This window comes from Kluyveromyces marxianus, chromosome 8 (assembly GCF_001417885.1).
Source record: "Kluyveromyces marxianus DMKU3-1042 DNA, complete genome, chromosome 8".
In the NCBI taxonomy this organism is placed as follows: Eukaryota; Fungi; Ascomycota; class Saccharomycetes; order Saccharomycetales; family Saccharomycetaceae; genus Kluyveromyces; species Kluyveromyces marxianus.
In genome coordinates, this window is record NC_036032.1 from 781,405 (window position 1) to 806,768 (window position 25,364).

Consider the following 25,364-nt stretch of genomic DNA (forward strand, 5'->3'; position numbering starts at 1 on the left):
TAGTATGTTTAACATGGAGGTAATATAGTGCTTAACGATTCCTTGAAGATACGATAGACACGGTGGTTATGGAACATTATTCTTTTCGAACTTTTTGTTATTGATACATTAGACATGAGGAGATTTTAGATCATGAATAGTAAGACTGAATCGAAGTCTACGTATTATAACTGATACACCCTGTACCGTGGTGAGACTGAGTTTGAGTTTGCACAACAAGTGTTGAGTCCAGTCATTATATTTTTGATAAATTTTTTTTACCGAGGTATAGAGAAAAAAGCTGATACTAAAGCATGATTTCTTCTACCAGATACATCTGAAGGATTACGTTAAGCATTTATAGAAGCATAATAACAAGACAACAAAATTACTAACAAAATTCATTAATCCTAACTTATTAACAGTAAAGCAAAATGGGTATTTCTCGTGATTCTCGTCACAAAAGAGCTGCTACCGGTGCTAAACGTGCTCAATTCAGAAAGAAGAGAAAGTTTGAATTAGGCCGTCAAGCTGCCAACACCAAGATCGGTGCTAAGAGAATTCACACTGTTAGAACCAGAGGTGGTAACAAGAAGTTCAGAGCTTTGAGAATTGAAACTGGTAACTTCTCTTGGGCTTCCGAAGGTGTTGCTAGAAAGACCAGAATCACTGGTGTCGTCTACCACCCATCTAACAATGAATTGGTCAGAACCAACACTTTGACCAAGGCTGCTATTGTCCAAATCGATGCTACTCCATTCAGACAATGGTACGAAGCTCACTACGGTCAAACTTTGGGTAAGAAGAAGAACTCCAAGACTGAAGAAGAAACCGCTGTCAACTCCAAGAACACTGAAAGAAAGTGGGCTGCCAGAGCTGCTAACGCCAAGATCGAACACGCTGTCGAAGCTCAATTCGGTGCTGGTAGATTGTACGCTGCTATCTCTTCCAGACCAGGTCAATCCGGTAGATGTGATGGTTACATCTTGGAAGGTGAAGAATTGGCCTTCTACTTGAGAAGATTGACTGCTAAGAAATAAGTCAACTCATTCGTAAAATAGAAATTTTAAATATAATTTACCAATCTCTTTATCACAAATAAACCAAAGATTAAAATCATTTTGGTCATTTTATATCTTTTTACCGATGTATAAAATATAATAAGTCATAGTATCAAGACCTATTGCTTTGTTAACAAGATGCTTATTATTTTCGTTTCACACACCTAAGTAAGAACATGAGGTTGATTAAGCCGTAACAGAGCATATCCAAAGAGACCAACGAACATCCCAAACTCTGTCTTTTAAAAACCAAAAAAATAAAAAACACGAGAGAGAGAGAGTGTGTGTGTGTGTGTGTATGTGTGAGACATGGAACCTCCTACGCCAACTACAAACTATTAATAAGTTAAGTCTAATGATCAGAAAAAAAGGCAATAAGTGTTTATCTGCAAAATTCAAAAAAGAGAATTCAGTACAGGTCTGTGTAAAATTTGTTTCATCATGTAAAGATCTAACAAGATTTGCAAAGAGTTAGAAAAGACAATGACAAGGTCATTATCCATCTGTTCTGCTGAACAGAGAAACTAACTACCCTTGGCTCCATAAATGAAAGGCGGGACCATATCACAAAGGTTAGAAGGGGATTGGAAGACGGGCGAGAGTGTCGCCTTTTGGCTTTAAGCTGGGGTTGTCTATTCTTTTTTTACGTTCATATTATACCAATATGTGATGCATAGTGGTTAGCATGGAGTTTTCCAGTTTGGTTTTCTTTTATACTGAGATTGTTGATGGGTCCAGCAGATTTGGTGAGCAAGTGTGGGAAATCACTAAAGACGAAGTGAAGACGTGTCTGTAAAGCCCTGCGATGAGCTATTCAAGCATCTTAGGGCATCAATAAATCAACAAGAGAGGCAAAGAGGGACAGGTACAAGGCGAATCAGAAGAAAGCCAGTACTCTAAGAACACCATTCCGCCATATCCCCGCCTCCCACCAGTTAATACATTTTGATGAACATATTCTTAGATAACGTACCGGCAGGCAGCACGATTGGGATAGACTTTAACCATTTCCAATTACCGGCCTCTAAGCCTTTCCACGGCTTCAAACACGTCCCTCGTTATAACAGCAGTAACATCCATATTGTGCACTTCCAGCATGACGAGAGTGGGATACGGTACGGGTACTGGATCAACACAGAAAGTATCAAATTCTGCTCTTTTTCGTATGATTCCCAACGCGAGATAATGGTGTTCCAAAACGGGTCGGAACCCCAAATGGAATACCGCTTCGAACAATGCCAGCACTTGATGCTTGAGTATCCTGAAAACGAGGACAGCGACCAATGGAGACAACTAGTTAGTCGCATAAAATGGAAGGAGGTGTGCCATTGGGTGCGGCAGGAGCAAGACGACCCAAATTTTCTGGCGTTTGTCGATTCCACGATGACTACAGCGGAGGAATCGAACCTGCTCCAGCAACGCGCCTCCAACGCACAACAAAGCACTATTCTTGCGCCCGCTACAGAGTCCACATTACAATACACCCCAATTCGTTTCAAGCACCCAGAATCCATGCGCCCAGACCACAAAATGGAAGACTTCTTGGACAAGTCGTATTACCTCACCTGCGTCATCCTGCCCAAGTACCACTATTCCAGCGTGCACTCATTGATGGGCGAGCTCCAGTTCTGCTACTTGAACAGCGTACTTTTCGCGAACTACGGATCGAGTATGCAGTGGCACAACATTATCGAGTTGGTCTGTTTCAGCCAGGCCCTTTGTGAGGGCAAGTACCGTGTTATAATGCAAGAACTTGACGACATGCTGTGCATGCAAACGTCCCGAATTCCAGAAGAGTACATGGAATTCCTCATCAACGAAGCGCTAATGGCCAGGTGCCAAGCAGAGAGCCCGGTCCCACTACCGCACTGGAAGCAGATGCTGGCCGCGCGTGCTGCAGAAGCTGGTGGTGGTGCTGGTGGTGGTGGTGATGCTGCTGCTGCTGACACTAACTTCATGTCACGTGACATAACAGAAAACAATAATTTCGCAAGCTTTGTAGACAGCGAGTCCGAGGAGGACGAGTACCAGCCGGCGGTAGCGTCGCAAGTCGTATATAGGAGAAGAGAAGCATAGTATAGCCCGTAGAGTGTGGGGGCGGAGAGCCCGCCTCCCCACCCAAGACCAAGTCACGTGCCACTATTCATCCATCCATCCATCCTGCCATTTTTTTTTTTTTTTTTTTATTTTTTATTTTGCTTCTCTTTCTGTACGAGAGCATCCGCAAAGAGTTCCTCTGTCGCCATCACCAGCCAGTATTCTAGAATGTCGCAGAAGCGCGTGGAACGGCCGCGAACCGCCGAGCCCGTGGGCCCGGCAGAGAGAGGGAAGCGAGGGAACAAACCGGGGAAGGTGATGGGAGGGGGAGGGGAGTTCTCCGTCACGTGACCAACACTTACAGTTGTTTTGCCAAATAGGACCACTATTGTTTGCAGCTCCCATCCGGCCCATACAGACACACGCACATACACCCTTCTTTGTGTGTCTTACTTAGTCTTTGCGTTCCATGCCTTATGTGTCCGTCCGTGTATCCCTTGCTGTCCTTCCTTCCTTACCCACTTCCCGAGGGCCGCTCCCCTTTCTCCTGGCCTGGCATTGGCTTGGCTTGCCACTATTAAGTGAGCGCCCGCGCGCTTTCCAGAGTGGCCTAGAATGTGCCGGCACCCTCTGGTCTGGAGCGAGGGCCCTTAATTTTTATTGGATACCCGGAGAATTAAGGGAAAAGAAGAAGCTTCTCGATGGGCCCACACCAGCAAATGCCAGTAGTAGTGGCCGCAGTGTAGTAGTAGTAGGACGCACCATATGGTAGTGCCATTTGGTAGCGGTGCTACTAGAACACACTAGCCAGGAACTAGCCAAAGGTTGGTGCCCACCGGTTTTCGTATGTCTTTTGTCACTAAATCGGGTAATTGTGCTACTGTTTGATTTTGATTTCGTAATATGGCAATAGCAAGCTGAAAGTGTAAGTAGCGCAGAAGACTGTGGAATGTCATAGAATAAAGGGAGATTCGTTTGGTCTGACACTGGAATGGCATATTGGACAGTGGAACACTGGGGGGTGAGAAAATGTATATAAGGGGAGCTGTAGAGAAGAGTATTGGGAATTGAGGATGGTTGATAAGTTCAATTGCAATAAAGTATTTGTTGTAATAAAGCTTATGTGTTAGCTATACAAAAGCATCAAGCCACTAACGAAAACTATTAAGTTAAACAAAGTAAACTGTCGCCAAGACTCTTTATTTTAAGTGAGTGAATTTTTACAGAGCTAAAAAAGAAGAAGAAGAATTATGTCTAAAGCTGTTGGTATTGATTTAGGTACTACATACTCGTGTGTTGCACACTTTGCCAATGATCGTGTGGAAATTATTGCCAACGACCAAGGTAACAGAACAACACCATCTTACGTTGCATTCACAGACACCGAGAGATTAATTGGTGATGCTGCTAAGAACCAAGCAGCTATCAACCCAGCCAACACTGTTTTCGATGCCAAGCGTTTGATTGGTCGTAAGTTCGACGACCCAGAAGTTGTTAACGATGCCAAGCATTTCCCATTCAAGGTTGTGAACAAGGACGGTAAGCCAAACGTGCAAGTTGAATACAAGGGTGAGACCAAGGTGTTCACCCCAGAAGAAATTTCCTCTATGGTCTTGACCAAGATGAAGGAAACTGCCGAGGCTTATTTGGGTACAACTGTGAAGGACGCTGTCGTGACCGTGCCAGCTTACTTCAACGATTCGCAAAGACAGGCAACCAAGGATGCTGGTACCATTGCTGGTTTGAACGTTTTGAGAATCATTAACGAACCTACTGCTGCTGCCATTGCCTACGGTCTAGATAAGAAGGGTTCCTCTGAACACAACGTTTTGATTTTCGATTTGGGTGGTGGTACTTTCGATGTTTCTTTGTTGACCATCGAAGACGGTATCTTTGAAGTGAAGGCCACTGCCGGTGATACCCACTTGGGTGGTGAAGATTTCGATAACAGATTGGTGAACCACTTGGCCAACGAATTCAAGAGAAAGAACAAGAAGGACTTGACCAACAACCAAAGATCATTGAGAAGATTGAGAACCGCCGCTGAAAGAGCTAAGAGAGCATTGTCCTCTTCCTCTCAAACATCTATCGAAATCGACTCTTTGTTCGAAGGTGTCGACTTTTACACTTCCATCACCAGAGCTAGATTCGAAGAATTGTGTGGTGATTTGTTCAGATCTACTTTGGACCCAGTCGAAAAGGTGTTGAGAGACGCTAAGTTGGACAAGTCTCAAATTGAAGAAATCGTTCTAGTCGGTGGTTCTACCAGAATTCCAAAGATCCAAAAGTTGGTTTCCGACTTCTTCAATGGTAAGGAACCAAACAGATCTATCAACCCAGATGAAGCTGTTGCCTACGGTGCCGCTGTCCAAGCTGCTATCTTGACCGGTGACCAATCTTCCAAGACCCAAGATTTGTTGTTGCTAGATGTCACTCCATTGTCATTGGGTATTGAAACCGCTGGTGGTATCATGACCAAGTTGATTCCAAGAAACTCTACTATCCCAACAAAGAAGTCCGAAATCTTCTCCACTTATGCAGACAACCAACCTGGTGTGTTGATTCAAGTGTTTGAAGGTGAAAGAACAAAGACCAAGGATAACAACTTGCTAGGTAAGTTCGAATTGTCTGGTATCCCACCAGCTCCAAGAGGTGTCCCACAAATCGAAGTTACATTCGATATTGATGCCAATGGTATCTTGAACGTGTCTGCATTGGAAAAGGGTACCGGTAAGACAAGCAAGATTACCATCACCAACGATAAGGGTAGATTGTCCAAGGAAGAAATTGAAAGAATGGTTTCCGACGCTGAGAAGTTCAAGGCTGAAGATGAAGCTGAAGCTGAACGTGTCCAGACCAGAAACTCTTTGGAAGCTTATGCTTTCAGTCTAAAGAACACTGTTGGCGAATCTGGTTTCAAGGAGAAGGTGGATGCAGAAGATGCTTCCAAGCTAGAAAAGGCTGTTGAAGAGACTATCAGCTGGTTGGATGCTTCTCAAGCCGCTTCTACTGATGAATACAAGGAAAGACAAAAGGAACTAGAAGAAGTCGCCAACCCAATTATGACCAAGTTCTACAGCGCTGGTGGTGCTCCAGGTGGTGCTCCAGGTGCAGCTCCTGGCGGTTTCCCAGGTGGCGCTGCTCCAGGTGGTGCAGCTCCAGGCGGTGGTGACTCCGGTCCAACCGTTGAAGAAGTTGACTAAATGTGTTAATTAATTAGTGAGTGAGTGAAAGCAATTTTTTTTTTTCAATCATCAATAATTATGAATTTAATATATCATCAACACAGCCAGTCAAGCTTCACTTTTTACCTGTTGCTATGCTGCTAATGAACAAACAACCCCCCACATACGACGATAAAACATGTCTCATTCAATCTATTTCCTTTCAATTCAAATCGAAAAGACTTGAGGATGGGGTATTCCATTAAAGGAAAGTATTTTATTCGTACTCCCCCCTCATCATTATTGTATCATTGTTATGATCATCATCTTGTGATGATTATGACTGACGGACTACTCGGAAATGAAGAGGGGTAAAATATCTACCCGCCTCTCTCACATTTCTTAACCGTCATTTTATATTTACCCTTTTTTCTATATGGTTCAACATTATTATTATATATATATATTATATATTATACAGACCCTGTTATAATATAATTATATCTTAGGTTTTATTAACTTTCATAATTTATATTTATTTGTATGGAAAATAGTGACATTATATGTCAATTAGAAAAACACTTTTATTAAGAGTAGTGTTATTCCAAATCGCTGGTGAATCTGAGGAATCATCATCATTATCACTCTTATAGGCTTATGGCAATTGTGTCAGTTCTGCCCACAACATCACATGACAAAAAGTATTTGATCGTATTCTATGATTTTCCATCAATTCTCGTGAAGAAAAAAAAAAAAAAAAAACTCAGCGCTTCTCAAGAAAATGGAAATTGAATGAGTCGAAATTATAGAAATTGCATTCATTACTTTTGACTAATTATCATTATCGATCGATGCTTGATAACACAAAGGATCAATATTTTTGTATACGTAATTTAATTTTAGGTTTATTCTGTTATAAGTTCAAATAAGAGTAAGGTAATACACTTTAGCTGTTAGAAATGTCTGCTGAAGGTTCTACTTTCTTCTCTTTCCCTCGGGAAGAAGAGAAGGTTTTGGCCTTTTGGAATGAAATCGATGCTTTCCAAACGTCTTTAAAGCTTACCGAAGGTAAGCCTGAGTTTTCCTTTTTCGACGGTCCTCCATTTGCAACCGGTACCCCACATTATGGTCATTTGCTAGCCTCCACTGTGAAGGATATTGTCCCTAGATATGCCACAATGACTGGTCACCATGTCGAGAGAAGATTTGGATGGGATACACACGGTTTGCCAATTGAACACATTATCGACAAGAAATTGAAGATCACCTGTAAGGAAGATGTGTACGAATATGGTATCGAGAACTACAACAACGAATGTCGTGCAATTGTTATGACATATGCCGACGAATGGAGAAAGACCATTGGTAGATTGGGTCGTTGGATCGATTTTGACAACGATTACAAGACCATGTACCCAAGTTTCATGGAATCCATTTGGTGGGCATTCAAGGAATTGCATGACAAGGATCAAGTGTATCGTGGTTTCAGAGTCATGCCTTACTCTACTGGATGTACCACTCCATTGAGTAACTTTGAAGCTCAACAAAACTATAAAGAAGTCAACGACCCTGCAGTAACTATTGCATTTAACGTTGTTGGACAAGAAAAAACTAAGCTTGTCGCATGGACTACTACCCCATGGACTTTGCCATCCAACTTGGCCTTATGTGTTAACCCAGAGTTTGAATATGTTAAGATTTACGATGAAAAGAAAGACACTTACTACATCTTAATGGAGTCTTTGATCAAGGCTTTATACAAGAAGCCAGCTCAAGAAAAGTATAAGGTTGTTGAAAAGATCAAAGGTAAGGATTTGATTGGTTTGAAGTACGAACCTCTATTCCCATACTTTGTTAAGGATTTTGGTGAAATTGCATACAGAGTTATTGGGGATTCCTACGTTTCTAACGACTCCGGTACTGGTATCGTCCACAACGCCCCAGCCTTTGGTGAAGACGATCACAGAGTCTGTTTAGCAAATGGTATCATCACCGAAGACAGTCCTCTACCAAACCCTGTTGATGATAATGGTAAGTTTACTGAAGAGGTCACCGACTTTGCAAAGATGTATGTCAAGGATGCTGATAAGGAAATTATCAAATATTTGACTGCCTCTGGAAACTTACTATTGCACTCTCAAATTCGCCATAGTTATCCATTCTGTTGGAGATCCGATACCCCATTGATCTACAGATCTGTTCCAGCTTGGTTTGTTCGTGTCAAAAACATCATCCCACAATTTTTGGAATCTGTTAAGAAGTCTAACTGGGTTCCAAATGTCATCAAGGAAAAGAGATTCGCTAACTGGATCGCAAATGCCCGTGACTGGAATGTTTCAAGAAACAGATACTGGGGTACTCCAATCCCATTGTGGGTTTCTGACGATTATGAGGAAATCGTTTGTGTCGGTTCTGTTGCAGAATTGAAAGAACTTTCTGGTGTTCAAGACATCACCGACTTGCACCGTGACACCATCGACAAGATTACTATTCCTTCTAAGATGGGTAAAGGTGTTTTGAAAAGAGTCGAGGAAGTGTTTGACTGTTGGTTCGAATCTGGTTCCATGCCTTATGCCTCTCAACATTATCCATTCGAAAACACGGAAAAATTCGCCGATAGAGTTCCTGCTAACTTTATCTCCGAAGGTTTGGATCAAACTAGAGGTTGGTTCTACACTTTGGGTGTCTTGGGTACTCACTTGTTTGGAGAAGTTCCATATAAGAATGTTATTGTTACAGGTATCGTTTTAGCTAGTGACGGTAAGAAGATGTCTAAGAGTTTGAAGAACTTCCCAGATCCAAATATCATCTTGGATAAATATGGTTCGGATGCCTTGAGATTATATTTGATTAACTCTCCAGTCTTGAAGGCGGAACCTCTAAAATTCAAGGAAGAAGGTGTCAAGGAAGTCGTTTCCAAGGTCTTGTTGCCATGGTGGAATTCTTTCAAGTTCTTGGATGGTCAAATTGCTTTGCTAAAGAAGAACTCCGATGTCGAATTCAAGTACGATCCAACCTTAAAGTCTGACAATGTTATGGACAGATGGATCCTTGCTTCATTGCAATCTTTGGTTGCTTATATTCACCAAGAAATGGCTTCCTACAAGTTATACACTGTGGTTCCAAGATTGTTGGACTTCATTGATGAACTAACCAACTGGTACATTAGATTTAACCGTCGTCGTTTGAAGGGTGAGGGTGGTGTTGATGACTGTTTGAAGGCTTTGAACACCTTGTTTGACGCTTTGTTCACCTTTGTACGTGCCATGGCTCCATTCACCCCATTCTTGTCCGACAACATCTACTCTAAGTTGAGACCATACATTCCAGAAGAAGTGTTATCTAAGCACAGCACCGACTCTAGATCTGTTCACTTTTTGAGTTATCCAGAAGTGAACGAAGAATTGTACGATGCTCACATCGAAAAGGCCGTCAAGAGAATGCAATCTGTCATTGAGCTAGGTAGAAACATCCGTGAAAAGAAGACCATCTCTTTGAAGACGCCATTGAAGACTTTGGTCATTTTGCACTCCGACCCAGAGTACTTGAAGGATGTCGAAGCTCTAAAGCAATACATCATCGAAGAATTGAACGTTCGTGATGTTGTTATCACTTCTGAGGAAGACAAATATGGTGTTGAGTACAGAGCCGTTGCTGATTGGCCAGTTTTGGGTAAGAAGCTAAAGAAGGATGCCAAGAAGGTGAAGGATGTGCTACCAACCTTGACCTCCGCTCAAGTCAAGAATTACTTGGCTACTGGTGAGATTGAAGTTGCCGGTATTCCACTAGTAAAGGGTGATTTGAGTGCTATTAGAGGTCTACCTGAATCTGCTGTTCAAGATGGTCAAGAAACCAGAACCGATAACGATGTTTTGATTATTCTAGATACCAAGATCTACGAAGAACTCAAAACCGAAGGTTTGGCCAGAGAATTGATCAACAGAGTGCAAAAGCTAAGAAAGAAGTGTGGTCTTGAAGCTACCGATGATGTTATTGTAAAGTACGAATTGGTTAAGGACACCATAAACTTCGAAGATATCGTCAAGGACCACCACGAAATGTTGACCAAGACTTGTAGATCCGAAATCAGCAAAGCTGAGGGAACTGAAACCGATCCGCTAGCTGACGAAGAATTGTCTATTAACGACACTATTTTCAAATTAAAGATTTTTAGATTATAGATGTCCATGCATAATGTACATATATATAAAAATATAGAAATATAGAACTATATATTGTCGCAACATGTGTCTGATTAGAATAAGTGCAAAATTCTGTCCTGTATAGAAGAGACAATGAGGGAAGGGTATTGCTACGTGTGGGTTTACCGTTCAACATTCCGATCACGTGTGTTCCTTTAATTTTACTAATTTTTTTTTTTTTTTTTTTTCCTTCCCTCACATAATATAGTAATTCACATAAAAACGCGTGCGTAAGCGCGCCTAATTATCAATAGCTTAAGACTACTGAAACAAGAAGATGGACGATGTAGAACGCAGCATAAGTACGTTAGCCAATACCATCATATAGTGGGATGCACGAAGTACCTAGTAGTCCTTTGACTGAGTGCTCTGGCAGAAACTCAGATTTCGATAGTTTAGAACAGGAATACAATGACCGGGTTGGATCGAATATCACCGATGACATCCTTGAAGACAGAAAGCAGAAGCACCATGCTTTCAAGCAACCGCTATCTTCATCATCTCCAATCAAAGAAAATTTAAGAGAGAGAAGGAGAGACAGGCTGCGTGAGCTGGCGAGAGAAAAGAAGACCAACAGTTACAGAAGCGATATTGAGCAGTTCATTATGAGACAAGAGTATCTGCGACACCTGCAAGAAATGGAAAGGGAGGCCGAGAAGCATGTGATATCTTTGGATGAAATCGATAGATTAATAGACGAAGATCTTGATCCGGTATTGGACAAGAAACCGTCCGTTTCCATAGAAGAAAAGCCTTCAAACCAGCGATCGGACAAAGAAAAGGAGCTAGAAGATGATGACGATAGCGAGCTTATACGACTGATAGAGATACAGCAGGAATACGAATTTTTAATGAAGCAGGAACAACAGGAGTTGGAAGAAACCTTGTCCTCGTTCACCCTATAGACAGCGAGCGAGTGAGCATTTGATATATAGATGTATATATATATATATATATTAATCACGTGGTCATCACGCTGAATGCACGTGTAACTATCCGGGTAATATGCGGTTTCCTCAAAAAAAAACAAAAATTAAACGCCTAACTCCTGCACCCAAGCACCGCACTCTCCAACGTTTTTACCCCCTTAAGGGGCGCGATTATTACTATTACAATCGTTATTTATTGTTATTTTCGGTTTTCTAATCTGAAGCGCATGTACTGTAATCATATATAAAAGCTGGGAAAGTCATTAAAAATATTAGGTTAGGATCCGCCATCGATGGATTAGCAATCGTTTATTATTGTGTTGAAGAGACAAGAAACAAAGATTCTGTAATTGACAAGAAGAATCATACTGGAAAAAACAAAGCCAGTAAATATACAGCTGTATTGATTTGGCGTATTTGGAATTATATTTTTTTTCTTTTGGGTTTTAAGTGTTTTTTTGGTGTTCCTACTATTACTACTAGCACTAATAGTTGTAAACCAGTCAAAGAACTCGATTTTAAAAAGGAATTGATTAGTATCTCAGCGCTTTTGTTGTTGGGTATTTGTGGCTATACTTGTGTATTGTACCGCTCAATAGAGGAAAAGATAAGTTATAATATTATTTGATAATGAAAAGTGCTTTTAAGTCTGAGTTTCCTTTTGAGAAGAGAAAAGCGGAATCGGAAAGGATAGTACAAAAGTTCCATAACCGTATTCCGGTAATTTGTGAAAGGGGCGGCAAATCAGACATTCCAGATATTGACAAACGCAAATATTTGGTGCCAGGCGACTTGACAGTAGGTCAGTTTGTCTACGTGATTAGGAAGAGAATCAAGCTTCCTGCTGAAAAGGCCATTTTCATTTTTGTGAATGACACTTTACCACCTACTGCAGCTTTAATGTCTTCAATCTACCAACATCATAAGGACAAAGATGGGTTCTTATATGTGTCGTATTCCAGTGAAAACACTTTTGGTGGCGCAGGTCCGTTGCTTGAGAAATAAGTGTTTATGAATATGTGTCTGTGTCTATGTCTGTGAACGAACTTGAGGGAAGAAAAGCCGACTATACGGCATTGAAATCAGCAAGGGAGCTGAAAGGAATATGATACGCTTATCTCAGCTCCAGGCTTAGCTCCTGGCTCAGCTCCTGCTACAGTTTCAGTTTCTGTTTTCGTTAATTAAATCCTAAGGTGCTCTTTTCCTCATTGACCATTATTGCTTGTCAATGCAGAGAATTATCACTATAATAAACTAAAAACTAAGCTATAAAAAAACAACAACAACAACAACAACAAAAAAGATAATTTAAGTGTCTAAAGTAGCCATTTTCTCTTGGTGCGCTGGACTCCCACAAAACTTTGAGTTTTATTTTATTCTATATTTCACTACCCCTCAATTATATTCATTTCCCCTAGATTAAACTGTTGAACATCGAAACATAAATAAGCGTTGGATGTTTCTGTTTCTTTGTGGACCTTTTCGTGTATCCCCTAGTTTTTTTTTATTTTTTTTTTCTTTCCCTTTTGTCTTCCTCTGCCTTCCTTAGCTTTACATTAACATCATAAATTGTCTGCAACAACATACATCATCTACTAAACTGAATCAAAAATAATACTCGACGGGCCGACCAGTGGTTTTTTCTCTCTCTTTTGTTTATGTACGAGACTTTGAAGCTTGGGCTTGTCCCTCTTTTGTATTGCAGTTTCATAGTGATGTATTATTGAAGCTGTTTCTCAACCGTCTCGCTAATTATATATACGTAAAGTTACCATATGACTTCCCGCTCCAGGTGATCGTGGAAATCGAGTTATGTACACAATATAGCAGTAAATCTTATTATGCTCGAATTATTTACTTTTAATTGCAGCAGCAGTATATTGAATGATTTTTCTGTAATATCTCAATATATTATTGCTATATATAATATTATACATGCGGAACTTTTTCATATATATGTCAGTATGATTTTGTATTTATCATTAGGCATTCGAATTTAATATCAGAACATTGTCCCCTGTTCTCTTTCTGTACTTTTCGAGTGGATCATTTTCGATAGAATACTTATCTAACGAACGGATCTCCTCCAATGGAATCAAGTCTCGTAGCTTTCTATCAGATTGATACCATTCCTTGATTAACCAAACAATCTCGTTATCGTAAATCTCATTATGGTCTGTGGTGGTTTCAATTAAATCCTTGAGAACGTAATACAATCGATCGTAAGAAACACCTGCCTTGATGAAAATAGATGCTATGGATCCTGGTTTGATATATTCCTTAGACAAATTCTCATTTATTAGATTGGAGATTAGCGGGAATAAGTCTACCACTGGAAAGACAAATTCACTGGTACGAACATTCTTACCAACGCGGACAACGGTAGATGAGAGTAGATTAATAAATGTCGTGCTTCTATCCAATTCATCCATTGTTTCACTCTCTGCTATGTTCTCCTTCATAGAATCAAATAATTCTTGCCATTTTGAAAGGATTTCTTCATGGTTTCTGAAGTCACTTATTTTGAAGATCAATAAACAAATTTCATGATAACTTAATGGTGCTGCAAAATCATTGTATAACTCAGTGACAGTTAGAATTTTGCCTTCCAATTGTTTTAAAGCATCCTGTCTAACTGAGGGATTGACTCTAACATCATCCTTGAGTGTTTGGATTATATCATCCTGAATACTTGCAACATCCACCACTTCTTGGATCATACCGGAGAGCTGGATCATAGCTTGTCTTTGGCTTGGTGGACAAACACCATTACAGAAACCATTAGCTCTGGATAGATATTCAATTCTAGTCTGTAAGTCAATATCAAAGTCAGATATGGCGAGAGAATACAAAATTTGTGCCGTTTCTAAGAAATGTGACCTCTTAGACTGGTACACCCATAGAAGGTTTGAGATTTTTAAAGACTTTGCAGCCTTCTCTTCTAAGTAAGGCAAAATAAAGTCAGTATCCAGTTGCAAAAGTTTGTCTTCAGAGTTCTGTTGCACAAACCAGTCGTACATTTGGTAATGGAACAATTTATCGTTATATTTCAAGGCAACATCATAAACTTCATCTCGTGTCTTTTGAATATCCTGATTTGTAACGTTTTCAACGGATGATGCTAATTGGTCAACTTTGATTAAAGTTTCGAATACAATTTCATATATAGATACCCTTGCATCATAGTACTTTTTCCTTTCGTCATGATCTAGACATCCATCGGCAACATATTGGAATGCAAGTTTTCCCTTGTCCATAGCGTTAGCAATATTCAACAAAAATTCAACAGTCTTTGGGTAATAGTTCAGCTCAAGCATTATATTCACAGCCTCTTTGATTTTATCTAAGGATATATCATCCACGATTCTTTCAAATAGTTTTGCTGCGTTTGTTAAATGGTAGTTTAGTGTTTCTTGATCCCTTAAACCTATTTCCTTAGCCTTTCTGAGATGTTCCACAGCTCTAAAGCCTAGGACATCACCAGTTGAACAGAAAGAACCACAACGTTCTTGAAGAGCTGTTGCAATGTATTCGATCGATCCACCTTTAGTAATGCTTCTATTGATGATAGAAGAGAGAATTTCTCTTATCAATGTTTTCGTTTGCTCATTTGGATTGAAGATGTCCTTGAACTTTAATCTTCCAAGGTCAGATTGAATATCTAGGTTTAGATATTTCATAATGTCAACAAAAGCCAAATATTGTCCCTCGTAACCATCTACTTCGCTTTCTTCAAATAAAACATTTAGGAAAGACAAAGACTCTTTAATCGACTGTAGCAATTTAATAATCGAATTCATGGCAATGTTTTCTGCTTGATGGGCTACGTCTTCACCTTTGTCTACTGTCTTTTCACCATTAATTGGTGAAACATTAGAGATCGTTGTGATAGAGTTTCCGTAGGATTGGAAAAATTCATTCAAAATCATAACTGATGATAAATAATATTCAATATCGCCCCTAGACACATATACCTTTGATATAATGCTGTCATTCTTAACTGAACTTTTCACAACAGTGTTGTCAGGATTGAATTTCACTCTAGGGTCGACTTCGAACACATTTTTGTCCCATATATCTCTGAATAATCTAGCAATCAACACTGCAGTACCATAAAATCTCGCGGAGAGAATTACATCATCAAGGTTGAAATTGTTTGCACCAGATATGTTAGGGGTAGAAATAGCATTACTCTGCTTAGCCAATTCTGTAGAACTCTTTTGAGGTGTCATTAAATTCAAAGTTGGCTTCCCTAATAAGGTCGAAACAGCACTATTAGCATACTTGTTATAGGCTGGCTTAATTTCAACAACATTTGGAATACCTACTGTGAAGAGCGTCAGAGCATTAGATCTCAAAGCTTCAGATTTATTAAATTTACAAGTAACGAAGAGTGCAGATGAACATGTTTCCACTAAACCATAGTTGACAATGAACGGTAAAGGATTGTTTATCAAAGATTCTAGAACTTGATCGGGATTACGGTATTTGTAAATTTCAACAGAAGTATTTGTGAGAACTGCCACCTTGAGTGGTTCCACACTATATTGAGTTGCGAAAGCATTAGCATACCCTTCCGGTTTATTGGTAGCATTAAAGAGTGGAGTAATTGGAACAATTTGTTTAACTGGGGCAGTGGTATCCAAAAATACAGAATTTTCGACATAACGGCCGTGGTTTTTTAAAATACCATAATCTGGAACACTAACGAATAGCTTATGTTGAGCAGGTGTTTTTTTACCAGTAGGCGTAGTCGTTTCTATAGTGTTTGATAATTGTTCGCTCGGATGCTTAATTACCGAAGAAAAGAAAATGCCCGGAGAGATGATGGACGATGCCTTAGAGCTTTCAAGAAGGACAGATGACTTCTTTTGATACTTTAGTTGGACAGATTCCATGCTGTTGAGGGAGGAGTAGAAGGGTGTTAGTTTCCTTGCCTGCTGTTGTTGCTGTTGTTGTAACTCCAATTCTATAGTCTCTGGACTGACAGAACTGGGGGGGAATTTCATGGATTCCAATCTTAGTGCCTCCACACTGTTTGGACCCACAGAACCGTTGAAATACAATCTGACACCACCAATAGTGATGGCTACCAAGAACAAGTTATTGTTTTCCTGCACTGATACAACTTCAATCTTCACGACTTTCAAGTACTTATTACCCAATATGGCAGCCCCTCTTGCTGGTGTTGTTCCCATTATACGTTTGATATACGATGGTTCAATAGTAGTAGGACCATCCAAAGACTTCGAATTAATCTTATAAGCTCTGATAACAGATTTGGATGTTAAAGAGTACAAAATACCACGAGATTGATCGATGGTCAAATGTGTTATATGTTCTTGAGCATATTTCGAATCCTCTTCAAAAAATGATTGAACCAATGCAGAACCAGGGATCTTTGCGAATATATTAGTTGGCAATAAGCTCAACAATGCAGATTGTGTTAGACACACTTTACTGCATTTATTGTTAAACCAATCTTCTGAAGAAGAGTATTGTAGTTCCCATATGTTAGTTCCATTGTTGCTTCCGGAGAAGAAAATTTGACCCGTTTTTTCGTAGTAGACTATTTCGTGAACATCTAATCCATGCACAGAAACGGACATCCCAGTGTTGAATATGTTAAATGAACCACTGATTTTGTCATATGATACAGCAAGTAGATAAATATCAAACGGCGTAGTAATTAGCATTAAATGGTTAATGGATTCCACAAAGGTGTTTGGCTTTGGCTTGACTAATGCAACATGTAGGATGGTGTGCTTTATATCGTCAATTGACTGAAAGTCTGACGGGTTGTTGTAATGCCATAAAATTAGTTTATTATCAATAGTGATCCAACAGCGCTCTATATCAGGAAAAAGCCCCATATTAGATTTTATTTCGGCCTTGGACAATTGTTGCAATATTTCATCAGGGATATTAATAACATTAAGTCTTTCAAATGGTGTGAATGGACCTAGACCACCAACTTCCTTTGAAAAGTTGTAGTTGACACCGTTATTGTAATATGACCTTTCATCCAAAACTGGTGTGCTGCTGTCCCGACGTAGCAGATGATCAATATATTGCGAAGCAAGCTGAAGTGGATTGGCAGCACCCAAACCACTAATTCTGATATGCTCGTTAGAAGCATCGAAGTTCAGAGGATTCACCGTATTACCATTAAGTCCAGATAACATATTGGTCATATTAGTACCAAATGTGTTCAAATTAGCATCTGAAGTAGGATGTTGAGTGAACAGTGAGGAAGAATTGCCGATGCCATTTACCACGTTCGGTTGTGGATTGGAAAAGTTTGGATTTCCGTTCCAGTTGCTTTTCAACGGAGTAGAGTATATCGACATCTCGAGAAACACGATGCTAACTGGTGCTGCGTAATAATCCTTAGTCTTAAGTAAGTTAAAGAAAAACGAGAGACTGACTACCACCAGGCAAAAGTGTATAAAAATGCAACTGTACTAATTGATCAAGTAACTTGCCTCTTGAAATCAATTGAAGTGAAATTCATTGCAAAGTCTTGTTATTTAAGTTATATTATGATGTTTTCTGATATTTTTTTTTTGTTTATTGAAAATGAATAGTACGAATAAAAGAAAACATTGGTTACCCGGATTGAAATATACTACTCTGAATATGTGGATATTATAATATAGAAATGAAGCTATTCCTCTAGGCAAGTAATAATTAATTATAATAAAGTAACTGCTTCTAGGTTCCCAATTGTTCGATCAGTTCTTTTTGATCTTGAAAAAAGTTGTTGGACGGGAAAAAGTAATCTCTTTTACACAATGCTTTTTATTTGTCTACTTTAAAGTCAGATTTTTACTGCACTTCCCAAAACGGTGATCATTTTTGTGACATGCGTCAGTGAAATGAATTCTTATTTCACATAACTGGGAGCGTACCATCTAAGTGACATATTAAAAGACCAAGATATTTCTAATGATGGTATTATTTCTTGTAAACATATAATATTGTAACCAAAAAATACATGCGTTAAACTTTAACAAAACATTTGAGTAAAGAATTCTTATTATGGTTGCCAAACTACGCCGGAAAACGCCTTTATACCCCCAAGATGTCAATGCTAATTCTGCGAAAAGAATGTGTTTGAAGAATAACATATTATTAGAGGACCTTAATAAAGAAAATATTCCTTTTGAACCTAATGTTGCATGGGAAGGTCCTGAATCTTCTGGTAGTAACCTCACCGGGTTTTTAAACGAACATCTTGAAAGGAAACTTGCCGAGAAAGATTTAGTGACAAGACCTAAGTCACAAGGTCAAGAGTGTCTCACAGCATCATCTCTTGGAAACCTTCAAAGTACGCTTAAAGACTTTGAAACAAAACTTTGTATTCAAAATCGTGACTGTTTTATCAAAGATGCTCATTATTCTGATGACAACCTCACTCAATGCCGGATCAATTTATTGTTTGAGTTAGAAAGCTTGCCTAATTTGAGTTGGGCCCAAAAAGGTAACTTAAGGACAGCAAAGTATATTCCTTCGGTCTATCAAAGCTTGGATCCTGATTGGTATTTAAACCCGGCCTTTTCTATCGATGATTTCTCCAACCTTCCAGAGGAAGCAAAACTTTACAATGTTTTGAGTCCATTACTTGAAGAAAGCACATTATCAGAGGAGCAAAAATCAGAACCAGAGGCTCCAGATAATGCTAAAGTTGAAATAGAAAATATTGGTCCTTCTTCTTATGTAATCCCAAGTTCGAAGCTAAAGTTTCGTGGAAAGTCTACTGCTTTTAATGAAGATATCGAATACCAATCATTACTTAAGGTTAAAGTTTTAGAAAACGATAATGATGATGATATTGGTGAGAGGGAAGAAGACGAAAATGATAATTATGATCAAATATCACTACCAGATAGTTTAGACCATTGCAAGTCCATCAAGAAACGATTCACAAATACTAGGAAACGTCTCAACAAGAATTCTATTATGTTTCATAAGAAATGAGGGCTGTAAAAATAATGATACCAATTAATGCAATACTCTACCATTATGTGACCTTTCAAGATCATTAGCTAATAATCTAGTTATTTAATATACACTCTTCAGTAGAAGTTGTAGAACACCTTTAGTCGGGGTTCTTAAACCTACCAATGTCACTAAGTAATGACAATTTTCTCTGCCATTTTCTTGTTCGGGTAATTAAGAAAATGTAAAGCGAGCAGCTAAGTTTTAATATATTATTCAAGATGAGCACTCTCTTTGGATCAGCTACTAATAAAAGACGGCTGATTGTCAACAATTACGATCTGTAACCAAACATCAAAGCTTCCGCAGAGATGCTGTCATTCAAAAGAGACTACACAACTAGGGCTATTACTTCAAAATTTAAGCTTTTACCCGAATATAAACTCAAATGCGGACTTGAAATTCATACCCAATTGAGTACTATCAATAAGCTATTCTCATTATCCACAAACAACCCTTTTGCTGATATTGAGAAGCCCAACTATCATACTTCATATTTTGACATTTCTCTTCCAGGAACACAGCCGCTTTTAAACTACGAGGTTGTGCTATATGCGCTAAGGTTATCTTTAGCATTGAATTGCAAAGTAAATCTAAATTCGCATTTTGACCGAAAACATTACTTCTATGGAGATCAACCTTTGGGGTATCAAATTACTCAACATTACAGTCCCTTTTCTAGCGCTGGGAAACTGCGATTGTTCAAAGAGCTTGATGCCATCGATGAACCATTTAAGGATATCGCAATTACACAATTGCAGATTGAACAAGATACCGGTAAGTCAACATACGATGCAACAGACTCAATGACCAAGATTGATTTGAACAGATCCAATGTTCCATTGATAGAGATGGTTACAGAACCTGATTTTACAGATCTCAAGCAGATTAGAGCTTTTATTAAGAAATACCAAAATCTTGTCAGACATCTAAAAATCTCAACTGGTGATCTAGAAACAGGTGCAATGAGAGTGGATGTCAATCTTTCAATTAATGATCATGCCCGTGTTGAGCTAAAGAATTTACCAAATACTAGCTCTATCAACAATGCTATAAAATATGAGTACATGAGACAGGTAAAATTGATACAAAACGGCGAAGGCAATAAACTAAACCACCCAGAGACCAGAGGATGGACAGGCTCAGAGACTGTCAAACTTAGAAGCAAGGAGAGTGTCATTGACTATAGGTATATGCCTGATCCAGAACTACCAAATATCAGTTTAGATAATGGTGTCGTTGATGACGTGCAGAAGACTTTACCATTATCTCCTGATGATATTTGCAATAGCTTGCTTCATGAACCTTATAAACTATCGTTAAAAGATGCAAAAATCTTAACCTTCAACAGTAATGGAAGAGACGATTTATACTCGAATGAAGAATTAAGAGACTATTATTTGGAAACTTTTAAGGCATACAAAGTGTTATGTGATAAACAAAATATACAGTTCGTACGAAAATTACCAGCTAACTGGATCATCCATGAATTATTGGGAAATATGAACAAACTGGAGGTCCCATTAAAAAATCTACGCTGTATTTTACCCCCAGAAAAATTTGCTGACTTACTTGTGTTGATTTCAGATCAAACACTCAGTAACTCTAGCGGGAAACTTTTACTATCACATATCTTAAACAATTTCAAAGAGAATCCACACGATCTAAACAAAAATATAGATTTCGAAGCATTAATTGACGAATATGACCTTCACGCAGTTTCAAATGTAAATGATGAAGAACTCGAAGCCATATGCCGTCAAATTACTAATGAGCTTAATAATGATAAGATGATTAGAGACATTGTTTCCGGAAAAAAGAAGGGCTCACTAAAATTCCTTGTTGGACAAGGAATGAGGTTATCACAAGGTAGAGTGAGTGCCCAAAAGTTTGAGCAAACATTTAAGAAGATTCTAAATGTAAACTGGTGAAAGCTATTATAATTTCTACTATTTTGTACTTAAATGATCCCTGTATATAACATCTTCTTTGGTTCTTAGCTAGTAATAAAAGTACGAAGGAAATTTTAATGCGATTTATACAGTCTCAAATTATTTATTAATATAAAACATGAAAACTTGAATACGATCATATTTTGAAAAGTCATTAACGCTCCCGAAGACCAAATAAAGTTGAAAATAATGTTAAAAAAATACCTCCATAACCTCATGAACATTATAAATCTGCGAATGAGGTTTACTGACTTGCAATAACAATTTTGTCCGACTGTTATATTTCTTTCATTGAAAATAATAGAACATCAGTACGCAGTACTTACATGTTTTTTTAGTATTATCAAACAGTTATTGTGCAATATGAAATATTTTGTTGAATTTCTCGATATTTACAGGTATAGTTGCACCAGCCTAACTCCAAACGCTCATGTCTGAGTTCCAAATAGAGTTTGATGATGTTGTGGTTGTTGGGCGGGAAGAATTATCATTGTTCCATGCAGCATTCGTTTGTGAAACCAAAAAAGTAGAAGGGAATGTGTCAGATTGATAAGGATTTCTTCCATAAGGTAAGTGTAAATCATGTTGTTCAGTTGAAAGAGAAGATGACTGATTCAATGAGTTTAGAAGATCGTGATCTTGCGAAAATGACTGTTCTACCAATTGGTTACCAAATGAGGCAAATGATTGCTGTGAAGTTTGCGGAAGTTGAGACAAGAAACGACTTTGTTGCTGCTGCTGTTGTGGTTGCTGTTGTACAAATGGATGAGTATTACCTCCTTCATTTGGCAGAACGAAATCTAAGTCATTGCATATAGATGATGTAACAGACGCTGAACTCAAAGTTGAAGACAAGCGTGATGGAGGTATAGGTGGAGGTGTTATGCTAGAGTTTGGACTAAAGCAGGCTCTGGAATCTGGTATTTGAGAGATATTGCCCACACTGTTGTTGAATTGGCCTAATGATGAATTAGACACGTTGGGACTATTATTAGATAATAAGCTTAAGTTATCATAATTTCCTTCTTTAAGTAACTGGTCGTTATAGTCGTTAGTAAACGGACCATCTCCTGATTGATTTATACCACTTTTCGAATAAGGAAGATTGGGTGTCGATGTATAACCCCCAAATAAGCCAGATGGAAAATTGTATTGATTTACAGCATTATTGTAAATACTTGTGACCGACTGTTGGTATGGTTGGTTATATTTACCACTGTTAACTTGTTGACGCGACCTAACGTTAAAATTACTTGATTGAGCAAATGTTGTGCCATTATTATACTTTTTACGATTAATTTGTTGTGTTTGCTGCTGGTGCTGCTGATGCATATTTTGAGATTGTGGATATGCGCCCTGTTGTTGCATGCTATTAAAATTCAAATATTGCGTACTATTCATCTTTAATTGATGATTGTATCGATGTGCTGTCTGTTGAGCATATACCTGTTGCTGGGAATTTTGCTTAGAAGATCTGTAATCCGTTAAGTACATATTCATATCCTCCACTTGGGAGAAAAATGCAACATTGACCAATTGACCAGGCATGATAATTTTGACGATGATATATATTTAACCGTTCACCGTTCAAACAAAATAAAAAAAAACCTAAACCTAAACCTTTCAATAATTAAAACATAAACAGTCCTATAATTCTAATTCACTGATCATAAAAGGTTTTCTTCCTAGGGTCTGACAGTGAGAGTTTGGAGTTAACAATTTTTCAATATAAAAGAGTAAGAAGAATAACCATAAAATGCTAAAACCGCAAAGAAAAAGCTCAAATCAAAAAGGGATATGATACAAAGCTATATGGAGCTTTTGCTAACTTTAGAAATGAAATGATACAACACCGTAAAGCTGGAATCCAATAATATTAAATAAAAACGAATAAAAATGATCAAAGAAAAAAAAAAAAAAAAAAGACCCTCAATGCACAGCTCTAAGCGTCAAACCTACCCAGGTATATGAGAAAATATATGTATCCTGAAGCGACTCTAAATTTGCAGCTGGTTCACAGTCTAATATCACAATAAAGCTTCTATATCGTTTGATTTTTTTGAACCTTTTCACTTCATTGGCCTTGAGATGCTTAGTTGATGTTTAAAATTTTTCTACTTTTTCATGTCAAGAAAAATACTGGCAGATCATTTCTCCCAAGTTACAAATATATTTACGTCTGCATAAAGGTACAAATTAAATTAAACGAGTATCCAGTACGAAGTATACTTCTGTATGCTTCATGTCTATTACTATTATTATTCTTTTAACGTGTAGTAGTCTTTTTCTTTGCCTTGACTTCTTCATCTGATGTAGCATGTAATCTGATGACATTTGGATAATCTGGTCTATTACCAGTATGACCTTGGTGCCAATCGTAGCTTAGTGCATATGCGAACACAGAACCTGTTCTATTAAATTGACATACAGGTATGGAGTAGTTTAGTCGAGGAAAGCCCTTAAGTCTGTGTCTATGATTCTTATCCCAAAAGTGGAAAGAACCGTCAGCACCCGCAGTTGCAAATGTGCCATGAATGGGGTGAAACACTATACTATTTACAGGGAAGACTTGAACTTCTGTTGATGTCCGTCCACCTGCTGCCCCATTATTTTGTACTTGTTGACGATGGCATTTGAATGAAAATCCGTCTTTCCTCTGTTCTTGTTCGTCAATGTATTGAACTGCACACCTTCCCTCGATTGACCCTATAGCAAATCCGTTACCTTCATTGTAGCATGATATAGATCTAGTCTGCCATTTCAAAGGCGACAAAGATGTCTTGAAGATTTGACCTGGGTTATTTAAATCTATTACGACTAAATGTCTTTCAGCCGTACCAACAACGAGTAACTTTTGAGAAGAGTCCATACAGTAAACTCTTTCTGGCATTTGTAAGGTCGTTATCGGTTGGGGAGATCTTAGATCCCAATATTTTACAGTCTTGTCCCATGAACCTGTGGCAATGCATTGTTGGTTGGTTGGCCCACAGGAAACAAACCGTAAGGATTGAATAGCACTGTTATGTTGACCAATTTGTTGAGCTTGACCAGTAGTAACATCAAAAACTTTCAATACATTATCACATCCACCACTTGCTATCTTAGTCCCATCAAATGACCATCTAGTAGTTAAAACTGGAGCTTGATGTTCATATTGCGCTCTACCTTGTGGAACACCGTTTTGAACATCCCATATCCTCACCTTACTATCCCATGAACTAACGCTGAACATAAAGTCGGATTGTGGAGAGAATGCAATATCACTAATAGAATCTTCTGCTGCATTGTTAAGAACAATGTCATTGGCCAAATCCTTCTCTGTTGCCATTGTTGATGGTGTAGACGATGATGATGAGTTACTTGTCCTGTAAAATGACATCCTTCAGCAAAATGAGTGAATATTTCGGCAGCTGGGATTATTCCACACGTAATCAACGTGATATCCTTTCGTATTGCAATTCAACTTGGGTGTTTAAACTGAACCAATTGGTTCTTCCCGCAGAAACGGTGATGATCTTCTTTCTAGGTTTGGAGGTTTTGAAGACTTATACTTTGTTAATTTTGTTTATCATTACGAACGATATAATATACACAATGACTTCTAAAATTTAGCAGACATAACATACAATTATAGAATAGTACCCAAGTTCAATGAGGATATCTCAGTACATAACTTGAAACTTACAGGAATATTCGACAGGTACAAATCTAGTACAAAGATAAAAAGAATGATCAAACATGAACAAAATTTAAAAAAAATTATTAATACAATAGATGGTTGTAAATCTTTATCAATAAGAAGCAGTAAAAGCATACGTCTCTTGAGATTAAGAATTAAAAGTTCATACAGAGAATGTCGTTCATGAGGATATAGTTGTCTGAAATATACGGAAGTTGTTCATTCGAGTCTCGTTGGTAATTGGATTTTATCCTTCCTTTTGGATTTGGACCCACAAATTAACTATTTCACTGCCAGTTCAGGAAGTTAAAGTCATTATAACCATTACTTGGATCCAAAAAGTCCAAATTGAAGCCAGAT

At 38.4% G+C, this 25,364-nt stretch overlaps 11 protein-coding genes across 11 annotated transcripts; 8 read left to right on the top strand and 3 right to left on the bottom strand.

Moving 5' to 3' along the window:
- Positions 1–132: 132 nt before the first annotated feature.
- Positions 133–1,019, top strand: RPS8A (40S ribosomal protein eS8; the record flags this gene model as incomplete). The annotated part of the gene is made up of 2 exons (XM_022822119.1): positions 133–161; positions 410–1,019. 2 exons carry the CDS (start codon positions 133–135, stop codon positions 1,017–1,019), a joined length of 639 nt encoding a protein of 212 aa, XP_022678412.1.
- A 969-nt stretch (positions 1,020–1,988) lies between these two features.
- Positions 1,989–3,116, top strand: AAR2 (U5 snRNP complex subunit AAR2; the record flags this gene model as incomplete). The annotated part of the gene is made up of 1 exon (XM_022822120.1): positions 1,989–3,116. The coding sequence occupies one exon, from the start codon at positions 1,989–1,991 to the stop codon at positions 3,114–3,116; it is 1,128 nt and encodes a 375-aa protein (XP_022678413.1).
- A 1,211-nt stretch (positions 3,117–4,327) lies between these two features.
- Positions 4,328–6,280, top strand: SSA3 (Hsp70 family ATPase SSA3; the record flags this gene model as incomplete). Its single annotated transcript, XM_022822121.1, has 1 exon — positions 4,328–6,280. One exon carries the CDS (start codon positions 4,328–4,330, stop codon positions 6,278–6,280), a length of 1,953 nt encoding a protein of 650 aa, XP_022678414.1.
- A 920-nt stretch (positions 6,281–7,200) lies between these two features.
- On the top strand, positions 7,201–10,422 carry ILS1 (isoleucine--tRNA ligase ILS1; the record flags this gene model as incomplete). The annotated part of the gene is made up of 1 exon (XM_022822122.1): positions 7,201–10,422. One exon carries the CDS (start codon positions 7,201–7,203, stop codon positions 10,420–10,422), a length of 3,222 nt encoding a protein of 1,073 aa, XP_022678415.1.
- A 353-nt stretch (positions 10,423–10,775) lies between these two features.
- Positions 10,776–11,348, top strand: RTT105 (Rtt105p; the record flags this gene model as incomplete). Its single annotated transcript, XM_022822123.1, has 1 exon — positions 10,776–11,348. The coding sequence occupies one exon, from the start codon at positions 10,776–10,778 to the stop codon at positions 11,346–11,348; it is 573 nt and encodes a 190-aa protein (XP_022678416.1).
- A 654-nt stretch (positions 11,349–12,002) lies between these two features.
- On the top strand, positions 12,003–12,377 carry ATG8 (ubiquitin-like protein ATG8; the record flags this gene model as incomplete). The annotated part of the gene is made up of 1 exon (XM_022822124.1): positions 12,003–12,377. The coding sequence occupies one exon, from the start codon at positions 12,003–12,005 to the stop codon at positions 12,375–12,377; it is 375 nt and encodes a 124-aa protein (XP_022678417.1).
- A 977-nt stretch (positions 12,378–13,354) lies between these two features.
- Positions 13,355–17,722, bottom strand: NUP170 (Nup170p; the record flags this gene model as incomplete). Its single annotated transcript, XM_022822125.1, has 1 exon — positions 13,355–17,722. One exon carries the CDS (start codon positions 17,720–17,722, stop codon positions 13,355–13,357), a length of 4,368 nt encoding a protein of 1,455 aa, XP_022678418.1.
- A 691-nt stretch (positions 17,723–18,413) lies between these two features.
- KLMA_80374 (uncharacterized protein) lies at positions 18,414–19,352 on the top strand (the record flags this gene model as incomplete). Its single annotated transcript, XM_022822126.1, has 1 exon — positions 18,414–19,352. The coding sequence occupies one exon, from the start codon at positions 18,414–18,416 to the stop codon at positions 19,350–19,352; it is 939 nt and encodes a 312-aa protein (XP_022678419.1).
- Positions 19,353–19,684: 332 nt separating this feature from the next.
- On the top strand, positions 19,685–21,304 carry PET112 (glutamyl-tRNA(Gln) amidotransferase subunit PET112; the record flags this gene model as incomplete). The annotated part of the gene is made up of 1 exon (XM_022822127.1): positions 19,685–21,304. One exon carries the CDS (start codon positions 19,685–19,687, stop codon positions 21,302–21,304), a length of 1,620 nt encoding a protein of 539 aa, XP_022678420.1.
- A 435-nt stretch (positions 21,305–21,739) lies between these two features.
- KLMA_80376 (uncharacterized protein) lies at positions 21,740–22,873 on the bottom strand (the record flags this gene model as incomplete). Its single annotated transcript, XM_022822129.1, has 1 exon — positions 21,740–22,873. The coding sequence occupies one exon, from the start codon at positions 22,871–22,873 to the stop codon at positions 21,740–21,742; it is 1,134 nt and encodes a 377-aa protein (XP_022678421.1).
- Positions 22,874–23,591: 718 nt separating this feature from the next.
- GLE2 (RNA export factor GLE2) lies at positions 23,592–24,704 on the bottom strand (the record flags this gene model as incomplete). The annotated part of the gene is made up of 1 exon (XM_022822130.1): positions 23,592–24,704. One exon carries the CDS (start codon positions 24,702–24,704, stop codon positions 23,592–23,594), a length of 1,113 nt encoding a protein of 370 aa, XP_022678422.1.
- Between the last annotated feature and the right edge of the window lie 660 nt (positions 24,705–25,364).